Source organism: Candoia aspera, chromosome 1, assembly GCF_035149785.1.
Source record: "Candoia aspera isolate rCanAsp1 chromosome 1, rCanAsp1.hap2, whole genome shotgun sequence".
In the NCBI taxonomy this organism is placed as follows: domain Eukaryota; kingdom Metazoa; phylum Chordata; class Lepidosauria; order Squamata; family Boidae; genus Candoia; species Candoia aspera.
The window spans coordinates 218180485-218200748 of NC_086153.1; the positions used below are offsets into that span (position 1 = coordinate 218180485).

At 39.2% G+C, this 20264-nt stretch overlaps 1 protein-coding gene across 3 annotated transcripts in view; it reads left to right on the forward strand.

The window, feature by feature from the left end:
- The window catches only part of MYLK (myosin light chain kinase), a 392661-nt gene that overhangs the window by 312142 nt on the left and 60255 nt on the right, over positions 1 to 20264 (forward strand). For 2 of the 3 annotated variants that reach the window (XM_063288774.1, XM_063288777.1), the window contains exons 17-20: positions 1516 to 1632; positions 3512 to 3583; positions 16724 to 16774; positions 18421 to 18548. The exons of the other annotated variant lie outside the window; for it this stretch is intronic. In XM_063288774.1, the coding sequence (XP_063144844.1) occupies positions 1516 to 1632; positions 3512 to 3583; positions 16724 to 16774; positions 18421 to 18548 (368 nt within the window). The remainder of the gene's footprint in view (positions 1 to 1515; positions 1633 to 3511; positions 3584 to 16723; positions 16775 to 18420; positions 18549 to 20264) is intronic. 3 annotated transcript variants of the gene reach the window in all.

Here is a 20264-nt window from a genome sequence, read left to right on the forward strand (position 1 = left end):
CATATTTGTTTTGAAGATCACTGACTATCAAGCTGGCAAGAACTGGGAATCTTTTGCCAAGTTTGCACTATTTCACTTAAACCAAACATTATCTTCAAATAAGTCCAGAACTCAAGGGAGCGTGTCTTAAAATGTTTGAGGCTATAGCCTCTGTTATGAAGACTCTGGAAGACTGGATCATTCCCACAGCATTGGGAAACATGTTCTACTATGGTCCCAGCTATAAACATTTTGGCCATGTTGTGCCTAATGCACTGGGGTAGCTGATTCAAAACATTGCAGTGCTCATTTCAGACATATAAACTTTCTAACACACTATTAGTTGGTTGACAGCTATATAAACAGATCAGGGAAGGGGGTAGGTCAGCTTTTGCAGCAATCCTGTTCTCTCTCCTGGGATTTTATTTTGAAAGGTGCCAAGAAATTCAGAATTCCGGACTGGAGTCACCAGACAGAGCTTTCTCAGAACTATGAGAAAAGAATCTCATCTCTGGAGGTCAACAAGGGCTTTTGTGGAGGAAATACCAAATGTTTGATTGAGAGACATTTGGTCTCCCAGCCCAGGGAATGAAGCAATTGCCTAGGTCACAGACTTTTTGGAAATTGTTGTGTCCTTAGTAAACATAGCCAGCTTTGCTTTTTGTTTGTACATTTACTAGAAGAACTTTAAGGAAAATACTTGTGTATGATTAAAGTCTTGGACATCAGACATTTTTAATTCTAAAGCTAACATGCTCTACCATGGCTTTTGAAGTGAGAGAGATTTGTGTTTGTACTGTTGTGCACAATCAGAATTGATCTGGCCCTATTAATTTCCAAACTACATTGGTGGTGGTGGTGGCGGATTTACTTTTATCAAAGTTTCGAAATGACAAAATATTGTTCAAATGATTTCCTCTAGAATAGGAATGGGAAACCTATGGTCTGCCAGATGTTCTTAAACTATAATTCCTAGCAACCCCAGGAAGCATGGTTGATGTTGAGGGATGCTCCCACAAATCTGGAAGCTACTAGGTTCATGAACACTGGTGAAAACACAGTAGGATTTGGAAATGTGTTTTCCACTTGAATAAAGTAGAAAGAAGCAGAATATATAGGGGTAGTCTCATGACCAACAATCATACTATCTGGAATTTCTGGGTGCTGTAATCCCAACATATTTAAAGAGAACCAGGGCAAAGAACACTGTTTTAATTGTTTATATCTTTCTGTGTTCTGGCTGAACATCTATAGCTTTATACCCAGGTTGTTTGACTTGCGATTGCACTGGAAGAAAAGAGATAAAGGCAGACCTTAAGGACTATCTTTAGTTTCTGAAAAACCTGTTTCCATGCAATTTAGGCTTCACTGAATCACAAGTGAGACCAACAGAAAATGACTATCTTATGTTAGGAACTTCTTCTTATACAACTTTAGAATATATGATGGTTTTGGTCCTATCAATGCTTCTTTGACTAGAGTTCACTTTATTACAGATCATTACACTTCTGTGACTTCTCTCTTGCTCTCCATTAGGCTCACGGTGCTCCCTGACCATTGACAAGGCCTTTCCTGAGGATGAGGGCCAGTACAAATGCATAGCTGAGAATACTGTAGGAAAGTCAGAATGCACTTGCAGTGTTTTGGTGGAAGGTAAGTAAATTGACCTGAGTCTGAGAACTGTTCTATCTGATTTGTGAGGAATTGTGCAGGCAGCATTCAAGACAGATATGAATCTCTGTTTTTTTTAAAAAATGAATTGTTGCATTCATCTCCTGCACTACTGTTTTACTTCAGGTACTGGCCTCCTTATCTGCTTCGCTATTGAACGGTGAACAGCCATGTGCTAAATTCCAAAGACGTTGATGGAATGTCAGTTCCAACTATTAGTCATAGGAATGTTGGTTGTCCCCACTGTTCTTTCTGTAGTGCCCCCAATTGATCTTTCTGTTTACACGTAGCTCTTCAGCCATTTGAGGATAATTCAAAATCTTGGCAAAGGACATTAGATAAAAGCCTGGCTTTTGCAAGATGTGTTACAAGATCCCTAATGTCTTTATAAGGCTATGTCGCATCATTAGAACAAATTACCTCTTATAGTTGTTTAACCAGAATTTGTTCTGAATATCAGTCACCTTTACTAACAATGCTGTTAGAAGAGTGCTATGGCACTCTGCTCTCCAGGGTTTTTTTTTAGTTTATTATAAGGCTATTAGGTAGTCACTTATCTTACAAAGAAGCAAGGATTCATATTTATAAGATACCACTGCAGCCAGTATAATGAAGTGCTGCTACCCTATTAAATTCTCCCAAGTCCAGCCTTTCCATAATACTTGACCTAGTAACTTGAGAGGTTAACAATAGTTCACACCCAGAATAATCACTAGTTTTATTTTGGATTTATACTAGAATAATCAGTACTTTGTTACTTTTGTTTGTTTGTAAGGTTGTAATGAAAATAAAGACAGCTGTTGTTTTGCAAAGAGGCCACCAAATTTTAAAATTACATTATATCTTTTTTCCAAGGAATTCCAGGTAACAAACATGATGTTTCCAGTCACCCCTGGCCAGATGTAGATCAGGTCATGTTCATCAAGATTATTGCAGCATGTGCCCTTGTTAGTAACTTGCTTAACCAGATATACATGCTAGATTAATTATTTCTATCCAATAGAATGTTGTGGTGTTACTGTTGTTGGCTTTCTTTTATTTTGTTTCGAATGCGTGGAATTGATGCTTACTTGCCACAGGTAAGCAGACTAGTGACTGTTTACAGGCTTCAAATGTGTGAGATTACTACAAAAGACAGAACACATAGCTGATGGCCAGAAGAATGTTACGTTGCTTGAATGTATCTTCTAATAGTATATGAACATATTTTGTTTGTCTCATTATTGCTTCTGGTTAAATAGGTTCGTACAATGATACAAAGATACAAACATCTTTTTTATGAGTAGAACATATACAATGTGCAAAGATCTTTTTGCAAACAGTCTTCAATTTCCTGAAGGTTTGGTTTAAGTCTCTAGCATAAAAGCCTGGTATCGGCCCTTGTGGCTCTATTCCAGAACTGAAACTTGATCAGTTCTTTCAGCATTAGCTCAGTAGACTTATTTTTCCTAACTCCCTTCATTCTAAGTTCTGTTCAGCAGATCCCTATGTTTTTATAGCAAACAACCTTCCACATGGGACGTAACCCAAATAACCTGCATGCATGCTTTGTCTAAAGTATTAAGATGGATGTTTAAAATTTAGAGATTTAAAGAGTTCTGATCATAACATTTCCTGGGGAGCAGAAAAAACTATTTTCATTCTTTTCTTCAAAATTTAGCCTGTCCAAGACACTGTATGCAATAAACCTTGTTTAAACATCACAACAGCCAACATTCTCCATTTGCTTTCTATCCCAATCAGAATCAAATTAAATACAAATCAGAGTTCTCTTTTCATTGTGATTATTGCTCTTTAGCTCAAAATGATGATTTGGTTCTCAACTATTCTCTCCCCCCCACCAACCTTTTTCCTGTTTTAGAGTCTGTAAAGTCAACGGGAAGGAAGAGCAAAAAGCCAAAGAGTTCACTGGGTTCTGTGCATGGAACAGAGAGTATGTATCTTTGCTTTTTGTTCATTTTTTTTCTGAAGTTATTATGTAGGCGGTTCGACATAGTTTGCTATAACTGTGACTCCTCCAGATATACTGGAACTGAAAACTTTAAAAATTCCTGACTGAGGATTTGGGGAGTTCCCTAACTGGTTGAAGTGACCAATTAAGAAAGTCTGGCTATAGTAAGACAAAAAAAGTTGGCTGGCACTCCTGCATGGGTCCAAATGCCGTAAAATTCTCCCATGTGGTTGTTCCTCTATTTGCACAACAGATAAACAACAAATGTCAAAATAATCATTTTCACCATGTCAATAGGTTGTTTGAGAGAATCTCACAAGGGCAGAAATCTTTGCACCTACTTAAATTGCCTCAGTATTAACTTTTCTATATTGAACCTGCGTAAGTGATAAAAATACAGGAGATACTGTCTTCAAATATGGCTCAGATACTGTGATGTATGAATTCCATCTGTTTATTCTGGCAGAAAGCCTTTTCCCCCATTGCCCCTTTCCCCTGTCAGATATCCACAGATAAACCATAGATGTAACCAACCCAAAGGATCATTTCCATGAAAAAATGACTCTTTCCAATTATGGAAGAAGCAGGTAACTTTCACAGGTTCCCCTAGCAGCCCCATCACCACCTCTAAGCCTACAATGGACATCCTTTTGGCAACTTGAGGTTCCCTTCTTTTTTGAGTGGGGTGACAGTGCTATCAAGACATTGTATCAGTGAACAAGGAGAGATTATGGGATAGATTCTTTTATAGAGGCAGAGAGGATTACCAGGGTTTATTTTCCTTTTGTTGGTATGTAAATCCAATCTGAAGTTCATATACACATTATTCAAAGTAAAAAAATATACAGGAAATCATGGTCCTGTAATTTGGCAGTCTGTGGCTGAGTTTTAGCAGTTTGAACCCTGGGTGCTCAGAAGCCCACAGCAAGGGGATGTTGGGGGCTGTATGGAGTCTAATTGATGTACACACTTATGATATATTACCTGACACAATTTTTAGATGAGCAAGGAGTTGTAAGTGAAAGAGAGAAATCAATGAAAATTGCTTCTTACCTTCTGCCAATAGAATTATTGTACAATAGCACTAGTTCTTGGATATCCTTGCTTTTCTGAACAACTTCAGCACCTGCCAGTTTCTCGTGACTTTCCAGTGATCCAGTCCAGTGAGCATTATGCTGCCAAGGGAGCACATACACATTTACTAGCTGTGGTAGTTATGATGAGAACAAACCTTGGCATACATACGTTGTTGAGTACAATCCAATGTGATTACGTAGCCATTGCACATAAATTTGCAGCTATAATATAACCAGGGGTATATAGATTAACTTTTGTGATGGCTTTTTTCTCTTTTCAATTTGCAATTATGTTGCAGGCTGATCCCCCCTGCCGCCCCCCTTATCAAAATGTGAATACTTGCTTGGGGCATTGGAGCTGGCTTGGGAAAAGCAAACTTACGATTTGCTGAATAAGTATCTAGTTTTCATTCCTAAATAAATATTGAGAAAATGCTGCATGGGGATGAATTTAGTACTGGCATAAAACTGTTAATCAGGGGTTTCACAGGTATTGTGATCCCTATTGTGAGGCATTGATCCTTCAAGAAATCAACTTTCCCTAAAAAAAAAAAGAAATCTCTGCAAGCAGGGGTTCAGAGTCACCCACAGCTAAGATACAGTGGCAATAAGCTGCTGCCCCCTAACTGCACTATACCTGTACTCATCATAAGATGTCCTATATTGTTCTTGCAGCAGGTTTTGTATTGGAAGGAGAAAGAAAACAATTTTTCACACCAGAGCTACTCTAGAATCATTCTGTAGAAGGCTAGGGATGAGACAGAGTTGACATCATGAGGACTGGTCCTTTAAAAATGCTTATTGATGCATCTTTGGGCCATGATAAGGGGGATGAGCTCATAGTCATGAGTGTAACACAGAAAAAAATGACTACCCCACTAATTACTGACTTCTATGTTGTTATTCTAAATAAATGCACTGTCCTACCTTCTGTAGCCCAGCCTGTTCTGTAAAGGCGTTGTTTTACAAGGCATCCCAAGAACTTCTAATAATTTTGAGAATAAAACAGAGAAGGATATTTGCACAAATTCCATTACAGGTGCAGTAAAAGTCTGCTAGCTGTGCTGGCCAGTTCTTGCATATCTGTTGACCATGGTTCTTAGGAGCCATAAGTTATTAAGAAGGAGCCATTCAAAAAGACACTTTTTATGGTTGCTCAAGGGTAGATACCCAAACGTGTAGAGCAGAGTTGCCAACCTGATACTCTTCAGGTGTTTTAGAATGCATCCCCTGCCCTGCCTGTGCTAACTGGAGCTAATGGTGGACATAGGTTGCAGAGCACTGTATTTTGAACTGAATTCTACATCAGCCAACATGGTAAATGTACATTTGTAAACAAATAGCATTCTTTCTTGTTAATATTAAAGGCATACTCCTCAAAGATGCATTTTCATCACTCAGTTTTAAGTTCTTCTGAAGATATTGTTTTCATCAATGCAGATAAGTTTTATATCTTATAAAACACTTTTTATACTCTTATTTTTCTGCAGCTTTTAACTACATAAATTTTTTCTTCAACAAAAATTATATATATAAAAATCAATTTAAATGACAGTTTTATGAAAAATAATAGGAAAAAACATTTAAGTAAAAAAAACCCTCCTATCCAAATTTAAGTGTGTCTGTATTGAATCAAAAAAAGTGTTATTAAATGTTATTCTTCAATTTGGTACAAGTGAAGAATTTCATACTGACAATGTTTATGCTATCTTGCTACTAAAATCCTTGAAGATATGTCTTTCTGGAGTTAGTACAAACATAAAACCTCATTTTGCAGCCTGCTTTCTCAGTATATTTTTTATGCAGTTCAGGTTGTTGTATGAAATATTCTTTACAATGCTTTGGAAAAAGACTGATGAAGTCATTGAAAGTTCACTCATAATATTCAGTAGTGGTGCTGAGTCAGAATTTAATATTTTGTTCTTGCTGCTTTCAAAATAATTTTCAGTGTGTTTTCAAGTTCATCCTTGAAATTGCTATCTTATTTCTCATCCAAGTCCTGGACATTATAAGGAATTAGCAAAAATGAAGGGACCGGTTCTATCTCCAAATGCTTTAGGGAAAGTACCTCATTCACATTTTATGGAAAATCAGCATGTTGTCCTCATTCATTTATGTTCCCCCTTTCTCCTGTTTTTGTTTTCCCAGTGATTCTCCTGAAAAAGAGTATTGCACTATCTACAAAAGTATGGACAGGAAAATTTAGAATGAAAAGTGATTTTTTTTTCTTCCCTGAACCAGCTGTCTTTAAGCTTAATGTTAAAATTGCTAATATATATCCTTTTTTCTCTAGACTTCTAGGGGACCCTAGAAAACATTAGGGATATCACCCAGCTTAGCAATTCTAGACAGCGCCCCCCCCCCTTCCTCAGAATAACTGCTGCTATGACTGTTGAGTCATGGAAAGCAGCAGGACTCTCATTACAGACATAGCTCTGGCTTTCAACACCAATATGTGGGGTGCTAATCACAAATCCACCCAGGCTAGAAATACAGGTAGCTAAAAAACCCTACACATTTATTTATGGAACATAATAGCCAAAGTAATAATTCCCTACTTTTTAAACAGTTCTATCCAATAACCTAACCTAGGCTAAATAATTCTTTCTTTAGCAGCATTGTTGGCCATGAGTCTCTTATTTCTGTCATTCAGTAACTCTGCTTATTAACTTCCTCAAGTGAGATTCTTCAGTTATCACTTTGACTTCACCTGTGATACTGTCTTATTCTTTTGCTGCCCATTACTTTCTCTCCTTATTCTTCTATTATACTTCCCCTCATCTTTTGGTAAGGTTTCACTAAAGTAGTCTTTTATAAAACCCCAAATACTGAGTTCCAGAAAAAACATGTCTCTTCTGCGCTCAGTGAAAAATTCAGCTGCTTCAGGGAGTTTATGGTATAGTTCTCTTTCTGACTTTCTTCCAGCATTTTAAAAAAAACAATGTTTTTTGTGATATCTGGAATCATTGAGGAAATAGCTCCTCATGCCTGCTACTGCATAAAATCTGTCTTGATTTTATGTCAAACAAATGTCTTCCTTGATTATTCTACTTTTCCAGAGAAAGTGGTTAATGAATGTCATTCCTGATCTTGTCCAGAACAAATGCGGAAATCAACTAATGCTGACCTGAAGTAGTTGGCCCAGCAGATTTGAGTATTCTGTGAGATGTACAGAAATGCGCCCCCCCCCCCCCCGCTCAGGCATCCTTTCTCCTCTTTGGCAGGATGGCAGACCTAAGGATGTGTTGAGTTGGTGTGCCTTTACCTTTAGAAACAAGGGGACCAAGATTGGATAGGTGTATGTTTTCAAAAGCATGTCATTCTTTACAGTGTTGGTTTGGGTGGTGTTCTTTAGAAATTTGGGCAGAATACTCCAAAGACTAGGGCTTTCTCAGTGATAGTGCCCCAGTTGTAAAACTTCCTTCGGAAGGAAGTATGTTGACTTCACTTCATTAGAAAAAAAGAAGGTGTAACCCTGCATAGTGTCAGAATTTCCAAATTAGAGTTACCTCTGAGAAAACTATATTATGGCATATGATTCTGTTCAAAATATCAAAGGGAACAATATGTCATGAGTACTGATGGTAAGCAGGAGGGGGCCCCTATCCAGGGGGGAAAACGCATGCGTAGTACTGAGGAGTTAAGCAGCCTCAGTAGAGACACAGATCAGACCCGCCTTAACTCTTGGGGTTTATCTGTCTGGGTTTTCCCACGCTTCTTCAGTTTGTTAGGATTTTCTGTCTAATGTAGCAGTAAATAAACACTAGAGACCTATGCCTTGTCTCAGCGTGGTTCCTGGCTGTTAGGATATCAATCCTAACAAACTCACTACTCCCAATGAAAGAGGGAGGAACAAAAAAAAAAGGAAGAGACATTTGGGAAAATGTCTTCGGAAAACCAGGAAATTCGGCAGGCCATCCAACAACTGGCAGCAGCATTGCAACAACATCAACAACAAGTAGATCTCCAGATCAACACATTACAAGCAGCCATGCTACAGCAGTTACAACAACCAGCTCCGATTAACCCACAACTGGTGCCAGCAGCAGCAGCTCCGCCAGTAGTCTTGAGATCCCAGGGCAGTCTACCAGAGAAGTTTGGAGGAGAAGCAGGACAGTTGAGAACCTTTCTCACACAGTGCACAATGTTTTTTGACAGCAGACCGGCAGAGCTTCCCACAGACAGAACCAGAGTCACCTTCATTTTAAGTCTGCTAAAGGGCCCAGCAGCCAAATGGGCTATTCCCATGGTGGAGAACAACAACCCAATTCTCAACGACTACCAGAATTTTCTGGCAGGGTTCCAAGCACTCTACGGGGTTAACCCTCGGGTGTTGCTCACCTCCTCCCAGCAGGGAACTGTTCCAGCCACGGCTGATTTTCTTAAAGAGCAACAAGCCACACAGGAGTTGTTAAAGGAGCAGCTGAACAGGGCAAAGAGTGCTTACAAGAGAGCTGCAGATGCTCACAGACAAGAGGGGCCAGTGATTGCGGTAGGAGACAAAGTGTGGCTCTCTACCAAGTTTTTGACCTCTACCAGGCCCTCCAAGAAGTTGGACTCTAACTTTGTGGGCCCTTTCACTGTGGTACAGCAGATAAATCCAGTGGCTTATCACTTAAAGCTGCCAGCATCCATGAAAATCCATCCAGTCTTTCACAGAGCATTGCTAGCCAAAGACCCTCCCCCAAGTACCTTACGATCGCAAATGCACCCCCCACCTCCAGTAATTGTGGAGGGGGAGGAGGAATATGAAGTCGAGGAAATTCTGGACTCTAGGAGGAGGGGAAGGGGCATCCAATATTTAATACACTGGAAAGGGTACCCTGAGGAAGAGCGCACGTGGGAGAATGCCAGAGATGTGCACGCACCAACTCTGGTTCATTGATTCCATCAGCTTTTCCCTCACAAACCCAAGCCTCGCACTCTACCAAAGATTCCTCACTTGACTGAGCAAGCAGAGGAATCCCAAGCAGAGGAGTTCGTAAGTTTGCAGCCCCCACCCCCACCTGAAGCCTTGAGACCAGAAACAGAGGAGGAGGGAGGGCCGCAGCCCTCCACCTCGGGCTTGCATTTCCCAAGGGGGAGGGGGGACGAATCTTCTAATTATCTAGCTATTTTCCAGCAGCAGCCACCTGGGCCAAAAGCGTTATCAGACCTGGAGAGCAGCACTGATTCATCCTTGGAGGAGTTTTCCTTTGAAGACTTTCCTTTGTTGCCCAGTTCCCATGGGAGCTTGGAGGGGGAGATGGACTCTCATGAGACCTCTGGAAGGGAGGGGGCTGAAATGGAATGTGAATCTGGAGGGGAGGGTGATGTCATGAGTACTGATGGCGAGCAGGAGGGGGCCTCTATCCAGGGGGGAAAACGCATGCGTAGTACTGAGGAATTAAGCAGCCATTCAAAGAGACACAGATCAGACCCGCCTTAACCTTTGGGGTTCATCTGTCTGGGTTTTTCCCACGCTTCTTCAGTTTGTTAGGATTTTCTGTCTAATGTAGCAGTAATAAAGCACTAGAGACCTATTCCTTGTCTCAGCATGGTTCCTGGTTGTTAGGACACAATATCAGGTTTTTGAGGACAGCCAAACCTACTGCTTGACATAATACCAATTCCTTTTTCTTCTTAAAAACAAAATTTTAAAATAGTGCTCACCTTGCATTTAGGGAAAAACCTGTCCCTACCCAAATGTTTGTATGTTTGTTTTTGCATTTGTTCGTTCCCCAAAACCTGCAGATATCGTCCATCTTGTGAAGAATGGGAAGTTTTGTGCCCAGCTTAAATCCTAGCATTTTAACTAGAATACTACAGCAATAGTATAATAGATTGTCATCAAAATAAACATGGCAGGTGCTTTATATCTTTTTTCCCCCTTCCACAATGGAAAAGGTTTATGGAGGACTTTCTACTAGGGAGAGGGAAAAATGATTTCTCTATAATGTCACTCTAAATATCTGTTATATTAGATCATCTCTGTTAGATGGTATGCAACGAAGGCATCAAGTATTTAAATTTATGTTTTTCATTTCTCATTTCTACAGTAAGAGAATATCCCAGTCATAAAAGAATCAAGCATGTCTTGATGTCGTAATTAGAATCCAAGTAACTACCTCTGTTCCCAGCTAACCGAGCATGTGTTAGAGTTGCTGGCTTTGTAGCTCTTCTTTTATGAGATGTCACTGGAACCTTCAATACCTCACTTCTGTTTTTCCTCAATTCCAAAGCAATATGGAAAGAGTATTTGAGTAAAGAGCTACTTTGCAGGATTTTTGTTTCTCCTTTTCTTTGATTAACATGCAGCTGGGTACAAGAGTCTGCTGCTGTGAAGATTTTAATAAGAGTTTTCAAATACATGCTTCATATATGAGAAGTTGAGTTAAACTTCTGCTAATTCAAATACACAAACACACAGAGAAGAAATTGGTTTTCTTTCTGGTCTTTAAAACTCTTACTTTACTACATATTTCTACATATTTCTGTGAGCAGAAACAGAAAGCCTGTAAAAAAGAATCTTACATCAAAAATGCCAGTTGAAATCTGTCGCATCCCAGAGCAAGCCATGAGTAGAATGATGAGCTGTACTGACAGATTTTGAAATCTGAAAACCTTGTTTAAGTTCTGTCTTCAGTGATCCAGAAAATTACAGAAATGTTCTAATTTAGAAGATGGTTTTATTTAAAAAATTAAATATTGACGGGTAGGTAGAATAAAGCAGTTTGATCGACTTTAGTTTACACAGATAGAAGCAGTGGCCCTGAACAACCATCTAGTGCTCTGGACCCATCCAGAAGTCATCCCCCATCCTCTGTCTCCATACAACTAGGAAAAGCAATAACCTCAGCATTCAGCATTGCTGCTGCAGGTCTGGTTTGTTGTTATGTGCCAGTTAAAAATTGTGGTTTACTGTATTATTGCTAATCAAATCTCAACAGTATAGTTTGAAAGGAACATGACTGGCACACAGTTCCTGGTTTTTCATACTGACAAGCAGTAATCCAATCAAAATTTACTTCTGATTTATTCCTCTTCTGTCTATGTGCTGGGGAAAAAAGTAGAATTGGTACAATTCCAGAATCTGGTTTATTAGAACTTACATATTTGGGGAAACTGCTGAGAGAGAGGGAGGGAGGGAAAGAGCCTGGGGTAGCTCTAAGAAGGTCTGACTTCAACACTACCTCCAGCCTGCAAAGATTAATTCCAATTAGAGTGTATACTTTAATAGTGTAAGAGAAAAACCTGATTTTGTCAGATAAAACACCTTCCCTACATTCTGGAAGATGTGTACTTATGGCTTTGTCTTATAGCTAGGCACTTTCTTCAGGCTAGTGGTGTACAAGTGGAAATCCAGTTGCTATAATATGTGTAGAGCAATGGGGAGAATGTTCTAGTTGAACAAACCATTCCTTCTTGGCACCCAGTTAAAGCTTCCACAAGGTATGCTATTGAGTTTCAGCCAGATTATTATGCTTTATAGTTTATGCCATCCGGACACAAGCTGTGACATAGTTAATACTGGCAAAGAGCAGAATTTTCCATGAGAGTTTTATTTACAATTTATTTTCTGCATTGCTATCTGGGGACAGGCAGAAAGAAAGAGTGATTGTTATTGATTGCCACATACAAAAGTAGACCATGAGAGCTTATCTGTGCTGTACACAAAGCATATAGTTTTTTTGCTGTTACACTAACAAGCTTTATCCTTTTTTCATTTGTGATGCAACAGCTACTTTAAAAATCATCTTCAAGTTATTCATAATACCCTTCTTTCTGTAGACCCTTCTAAAATGAATTGTGATGTTCCTTCATCAGCAAACATTCCTTCAACAGTATCAACACATCTTAATATGATTTATTTTTTTGCTGCACATTTGTTTCTTATGTATAAATTATGAATTGTTCTGTATCACTTTATTTATGCCCCATTGCCTGTTGCTGCAGTCTCAACGTGGGCTTTCGGTGTTGCATAAGATTTTCAATCTAACATCCATGCTAATGACCTTCTGATGTTCATTGGGTGATCTTGTACCCAACCTATACAACAACCTCAAAGCCAAAACCTGAGTGTGCTTAGAAGAAGTGATTAGGACACTTGTCTCTGATGGAGTGAAGGATTCCAAGTTTCTGGGGACATCAGCAAGATCTTACATCAATAGGTCTGCAGCGGTTATTCTGAATTTCACACACTGCTCCAGAGCATGTGACATGGTTGTTGTAGCAAATTTCAAATAGCATGTGCTTGACAACAGGAAGGGTAAAGACATGGGGCAACATTTCCTTCGCTTGCTATTCTACGTGCCTATCTTCAGTAGTGGAAGAAGCAGCCTGTATAAACCAATTCCCTTTCCTTTCCAACCTTCTCCCTGCCAGTGCTCCGTCTTTTTCACACTCTTCTTTCTATGCAAGGTTGGGAACCGGAATCTGGATCTTGCCCAATGTCTGTCCATCCCTCTTTACTTGATTTTGAGTTAAAGCTGTTCTCTCTCTTCTGTGATACTGACTTTTTTCCAGCAAAGAGATTGATAATTATTTTATTATACAGAACTACCATTCCCGTACAAATTTAAAGAGCTTCCTTGCCTCCTATAATGTCAGTCAAAACAAAGTAATAGAATTAAGTTACATTCAGCTTAGGCCACTGGAATAGGAGGACTCACAGGGGCAATCCAAAAGGGCAAATTGTCAAGTTAGCTGGGAAACGGGGGTTACCACGCGAGTTTTGTGCTGTCGTGTTGGAGCAGAAAGGAAGAAAATATGGTCAAGATGGGATTCATGAAAATTCTTTTGCTAATTATCCAGAAGACTTTGCCCTTTTCTTATGTAACACAGCAATACATTCATGTATTCTAGAGGGTGGAGACCGTAATATATATATGAGTGTGGGGAGCAGTTTTCAGGGAGAAGGCAAATGATTTAGAAATCAAGAAATCTTGGCTAATTTTAGTTAAGGATCTTGTAAGACCTTAATCTGGTTTTGAGACACCAGAGTTCTTCATTCAGAGACATAGCTTCCCATATGACAACCGTCATTTCATCTGAAAACTGAAGCAACCTCTTTCAGGAGATAGTTCCTTGCGTGCTTTCTAAAGTAAAATTTTGGTAAAGATTCAAAATATTTAACCAAATTCTTGAATGCAGTAGCTTTTTCATGCTAAAATTAGCTTTTCCCTTGTTTTTACTCCTCCATTTCCTCCTGCCCTCAACACTTTGGGAGCTTTTTGCATATTTGGAATCCCATAAACATTCCACTGAATCTCAGTTGGAAGAGCAGCTATATGTCCCACTTGACTTCACTGAAATTCTTGACAGCATGGAAGGAAATGGTGGATGCCTGAAACTGGTTAAGCACATCCTCTCCCCCACATCCATACTGTTGTATGGTTTTCAGTGGCTCTTTATGTTGTTTTTAAAACAACAACATAAACCCAAACTGCACTACAATGCAGTAGTAGCTACGACTGGAAGAAATCAACAGTGGACAACATAGTTCCCTCATTCACAGCAGACTTGCCATAGGTGAACCTTTGTCTTTGTGAAGCAATTTTAGTGGAACCGAGTTTTAAGCATACTGTATGTGGATGTGGATGGTCTCTGTGCAGTTGCATGAGATTTTTTCCATTTTTGTGGATTTGTTCTGACTGGAACTGTACAGAGAGCTATTTATTGAGAAGTTGGAGCAGTTGGGAGTTCTGCATTTCTATTTTTAGTAAAATGCCTGAAAAGGGAAACAAGGGAAGGAGACTGGGACAGGAACAAACACAGGCACTTCTGAACATCTCTTCTTATGGGACTATAGCTTCTGAACTATGCAAATGGCATGACAAAAGTTTCATAACTGTAAGCCCAGGGAGGAGCATTTTTCTCACACATAGTATGCACTTTTCTTCAGGCTAAAACCACAGTCTTTTAATGACATGCAGTTTTAAAATGAAGCTTTACTGTATATAATTGATTCATTAAAAGATTCAGAGTTTGGATATTTGTCCTTATTTCCCCATCAAAGCCTGCTCTTAACAGGAAGTAAATGCCTACCCTGACTTATCCATTTAAAGTAGGATACCTGAGTTTAGAGTCATAGCTTATTGGTGGAGCCAGGGGAGTCAAGCAGGGGCAGGTAACAAAACCTTTAGCATGTTGGTGTGAGGCTGTTTTTGTTGTTTGGGCAAAAGCATCAGATCTGGATGGGCCTATGCTTTTCCTGCAGGAACTCCCAAGTCCAATCCTTGGCACTCTTGGTTAAGAAGCAGCAAAAGATAAGAAAGACCTCTGTCTTGAGACCACAGAGATACACTGTTTCTCAGAATAGATGTTGGGTCAAATATCAGTTTTCTGTTCATGTTTATAACCTGCCTTTTCTCTAGAAAGTCAGGGCAACATACAAGGTTCTTCCCACAATATTTCCTACATAACCAGAAAGCTAAGATAAGGTAGTCTGTGCCAGAGATAACGATTGGCCTCAAGCATCCAGTGACTTTCATGGGAGAATGGGGATTTTAAGCTGGAGTTTCTTCTAGTTTGAAATGGTAATTGCTGCATCACATCAGCTAAGTGATATAAGGCTATTTTCTTTTGGTTTGAGATTGGGTGCTTCCAAAGTTTGGACTGATTGGGAAAAGAACGCAGCTGGTGGTAGGGTTTGTCGAGAGATGAATGAAAGCCATCAACTTTCTATTATCTACAGTATATATCAGATATATCAGGGTGGATATAGAGAAAATAAGGCTCTTATTGTAGGTAGTTGTCATCTATTAGTGTTAAAAAACCTTTTTTCAACCTTTCCCAAAATCCCATGAGTATTTGATCATCAAGACCAACATCAGTAGAGATGTACAGACACTCCCAGATCCTATAACAGGGAGTGTGTGTGTGTGTGTGTGTGTGAGAGAGAGAGAGAAAGAAAGGGGGAGGAGGGGGGGAGAAAAATATATTAACCAAATTAATGATAGCCCTCAAATATGCCCTGCATCAGGCTGAAATGCATTCAAATTGACCCTTGGACTGTGGTCCAGCCTTCCCCAATTTTTACTTCCCTCCTGAGTTTTCATAAACTTCCAGCTACATTGGACATTAGCAGGACTTAGTCCAACCTATCTGGAAAGCACAAGGTATAGGACATAAACTTAATTGCTATATTTCCAACACAAAATATAGAAAGGTAACAAATTTCCACAATTTTCACAGTTTTTAATTAGAGTATTTCTTTTTCCAAACCATCAAAAGGAACTGACTGCTGAGATGTTTTGGCCACCCTGCTCAAACTGTTGGTTGCAGAACCGCCACATTTCAGCATTTAAGAGCAAGATTTATGTGGGGCATTAACTCCATTCTATCCCATTATTACATTACGTTGTGAAAACCATTTATTGTCATGGCCCAGGTTTCTGTGAAGCTGTTATCTTTCTCATTTATCTTATGCTGGAGTTCCATATCTGGAACTCCTATTTTGTTTTTTGTTTGCTTTTGTAACAGCAAACAGGTCTCCTACCCTTAGCTTGAACAGGAGATGTGGTGCAGAGAAAGGGATCTAAATGTTTCTATTAATGCTCCAAGGCCATGGTCAAGATTGGAGATGTGGTGCAGAGAAAGGGATCTAAATGTTTCTATTAATGCTCCAAGGCCATGGTCAAGATTTCTATTTCCTTAGATGTGATGAGAAAAGTGTTGCAGCCTAATGTTTTAAGTGCATAAGTTTCATCCTTTGGTGAACAGCCCCAAGGAGGCAGTATCGATTTGAAGGTCCTCAGTAAGAAGAGGTGTGTTAGATCTTCCTTCTCCCCTGAACCCCACCAAAATCAAGAGCTCAAAAAGCTGTTCCTACAAAAGTAAAATCATATTTGGGAGCTTCATCATAACGTGTAGTTTGGCTTCGTTACCTGGTTACAGTGACTTGTTCACATATTTACTTCCCACTAGGAATCTCTTCTTGGGTGGCAGTGTCCTCACCCTTAACACATCATTTGTAAGCAGATGTTGCCTAAAATAAAATGTGCTGGATAAAAAAGAGTCTCAGTATTCACATGAACTTCACATCTGCACTTTTCTTCCTTACTAGGTGAGGCAACTGTAAAGAAGAAACCAGCTCCAAAGACTCCTCCCAAAGCAGGTATTGATTGCTCAGCATTAATACAGAACTCAGGGACTGTCCCCATTTTGAGAAGACTGTGAGCCCTGAGTAGGTAGCTCAGGACAGCATTTGTTTATTTAAAATGCTTAAGCCCTACATTCTGCTGAAGAGATTTGCATGTGATCCTGTCCAGAGGTGTCACAGTCTGAATCATATAGCAAAATGACAAAGGAATGGGAAGGAAAAGGTTAAAAAGCAAACGCAAGGACCAGTTCTCAAGTTTAATCATAGTTCTTTTTTTCCCATCAGTATTAATTATAATTTAGAATATCTTGTGTTTAGAATATTACAATTTAGCATATTTAGCATAAAATTATTTGACTTTTGCCTACCAAATTGGTTATAACATTAGAGCAAAAGTAACTGCCACAGATTACCTCAAAGTATTTTTTGTACAGTAAAGGTTTTGATCTTGAGCTAGTTCCTTAGTACTGAAGTCTCCATTGTATAACCATTGTGTGTGTGTGTGTGTGTGTACAAAGAATAAGAAATAAGAAAGAATAAGAATTGAAAAAATGCAAACGTCTGTGGAATAATAGTGGTATCAGAGTAGTATATTGTGTGCTCTGACATATCATTTAACAAAAAATCTGTTCTCTACAAAAGGAATGCTGAAGCATCTTTTTATTAGACCTTTTTTGATTAATCAAAATAAGGGGACTGAAGAAGATAAATTGAAAGATTATTCAACTTGTACTCAAATCTTCTTTAAAAAATCCAGTGAATTTTCCATCTTAATTATTACCTATATGTCCTTAAGCTAAACACCTGAACAACCTATGACCTACCAAATCAAACACAATCAATCACCCGTATCGTATGGCCAACCTGTTTTGTAAGAAACTAAAACAAAAGGGAGGGTGGGGGGTCCTATTGTTCTACCAAAACAAGTGGAAAGGAATACATGAACTCCTCCAAGCCCTGGGTTAATTTAAAACAGATTTGTTCCCCTAAAATATGAAGCAGGGAATTTTTAGGAGGCTCACTGGATCTATATCAAGAAGATCCTAAGGTCAAGAGGACCCTCCTTGGAAGTGAGATTCCTCTCCATCTTTACTTTGCACGGGATGATTGCTAGAATGGCCAGTACAACCCTGGAACACTTTTTTTCCTGTAAAGCATCTCTGAAGTAGGACTGGGCTTTCAGCTTTAGCAGGAAAAGATTTGTACAGGTTGACAAAGTTGTCAATGCATTTGATACTGGACCATCATGGTCACCATGTCTGCCTAATTCAAGCTTTACTCAGGCAAGAAAGATCTGGATGCCCAATTGTATGCCAAGCAAACTGGCAGTTCTTTTCCAGCACTGATTTATCAGCACAGATTTATAAAGCTCCCTCTGTCCTTTGAGGTTTGACTTATGTTCATTTATGAGTTTGACTCAAAAGAGGTTTACCAACATCCTTATCTCAAATAATTTTGAGATTTTGCTAGCAGGCATTGAACCCTTAAGCAGAGGTTGAAACTTTCCATTATCATACCCATGAACTAGATCCTGGATTTTTGTTAGATATAGCTTTGGGACTGGTTAAACAACTGGCTTCTATTTTGCATATCTGCTTCAATAAATTCATAATTTTTACCTCTGGAAAAACATTCATCAAAAGTATTTCCTCTTTTATCAGCTCTTCCCCCTCAGATTGTTCAGTTCCCAGAAGACCAGAAAGTACGGTCTGGTGAATCAGTAGAACTGTTGTGCAAAGTTTCAGGAACCCTGCCTTTAACATGTACTTGGATGAAATTTCGGAAGCAGGTAATAGAATTCTTGCTGCTATTCTTTTAATAATAAGTTGTGTGATAGGAAATGGAATCTGAAGAAGATTTTTGCAAGTATGGATTTTCATCAAGGCTGAGAATTTCTTGCATGTGCAGTCAAAAGCCTGATGTGTAAACAAATATACATTGGGAAGGGCAAAATGCTTTAAAGCTGTGAAATTCTGGTAACAGTAACTCTGTAGCCTCTTTGTCCATGCAGAATATTACTGCTGAGCCCCATCCAGGAATGCATAGCAAAGGAAGCCCTCGTGATATATATTTAAGTAATTAATATCTCTGGTTTTTGGGGGGCAGAAATGGGCAAACTATACTTGACACTAAGCATGTTGCTGGTAGTTATGTGAACACTTTCTATTTTTAAAAAATGAGATTTTTTTAAAGGAAAGTAGGCAAAGGTAGTTATATTCTTCATTATTTTGATATAGACTTGCATGGCCGGTATGGGCAGTATTGAGCTTCAGGGGTTTAGTAACCGTGGTCTAGACAACAGATTTCCTGATTTTTCTCTGGCAAGTGTGGCTGGCATCTTCAGAGGCAAGGTGGCCTGCTATGCAGACCACAGGCAACTGAGCAGGGACTGACTAGGCTCCTGTCTTTATAGCCAGGTGACCTGACTTCTGATTGGTCTTTAGCTGATCTGGTTTCTGACTGCTGCAGGTTGGTGAGGGCTGGTCTCTGATTGGTTGTTTGTTTGTGCCCAATTCTGATTGGTTGTTTTGGTGGACTAAGAAAATCCAGGAAATCATTTTATCAGCCAAGGAGAGTAGAGATCTACTCACAGCATCTGAGGTCTATCACATCTGCTACAGCTGGGGACAGGTATACACTGTTACCACAAAACAGTTTCCACACTCGACTGAAGGAACACGAGAGGCACTGCAGCCTAGGACAATCCGAAAAATCATCAGTAGCGGAAAATGCGCTGCACCATAATGATCATGAAATTAAATTCAAGGACATACAAGTGCTGTCAACAACATCAAACCATTACATACACCTGCACAGAGAAGCTATTAAGATCTACAAACATCCCAACAGGTTCAACAAGAAAGTTTGAAGGTTAACAAAGCCTGATTTGTCCTAGGCTACCCATAGTAGATCAATACTACAAGTCAATAATTTTTAGTATCCTCTATGCAACCTTAATGTCCAGTAGTCCTAAGACCTCAACCATCAGTTTTGTTATGAGTGAAACTTGCAGTGTTTAATATTTTCATCAATATCCTTTTCAAGGATTTCCAGGATTTGGCAGTATCACCATACAACACTCACTAATATTGAGCAGAAGTTCCCTAATATAGGAATGGTATCAATGCACAGTTGGAAGTGGACTACTGCTTAATACAGGTGTTTAGTTCTTTGGTTGCATGGAACATCTGGATTCCATATCTGGGATGCTTGCTGAGCACTAGAAAAGAACTGAAGGGACTTGAAAAGACAAAACAATGCCAATTGACAATTGAAAATACTACCATCTTTTCTCTGAAGGTAATCGTGATTTTACTACTGCAGAATCAGCTTGGTGTTTTGCCAAAACAGATTTTACAGTCTCCACAATTTTTAAACATTTTCTGAGAAGTTATGGAAAGGCAAGCCAAACTAAATAGCTTTTACTTTTAATGAAACTCTATGGATAAACTGGAAAAACTGTTCTCTATCAAGAAATTGATGGAGTGGCAAGAAAGCCATTGAC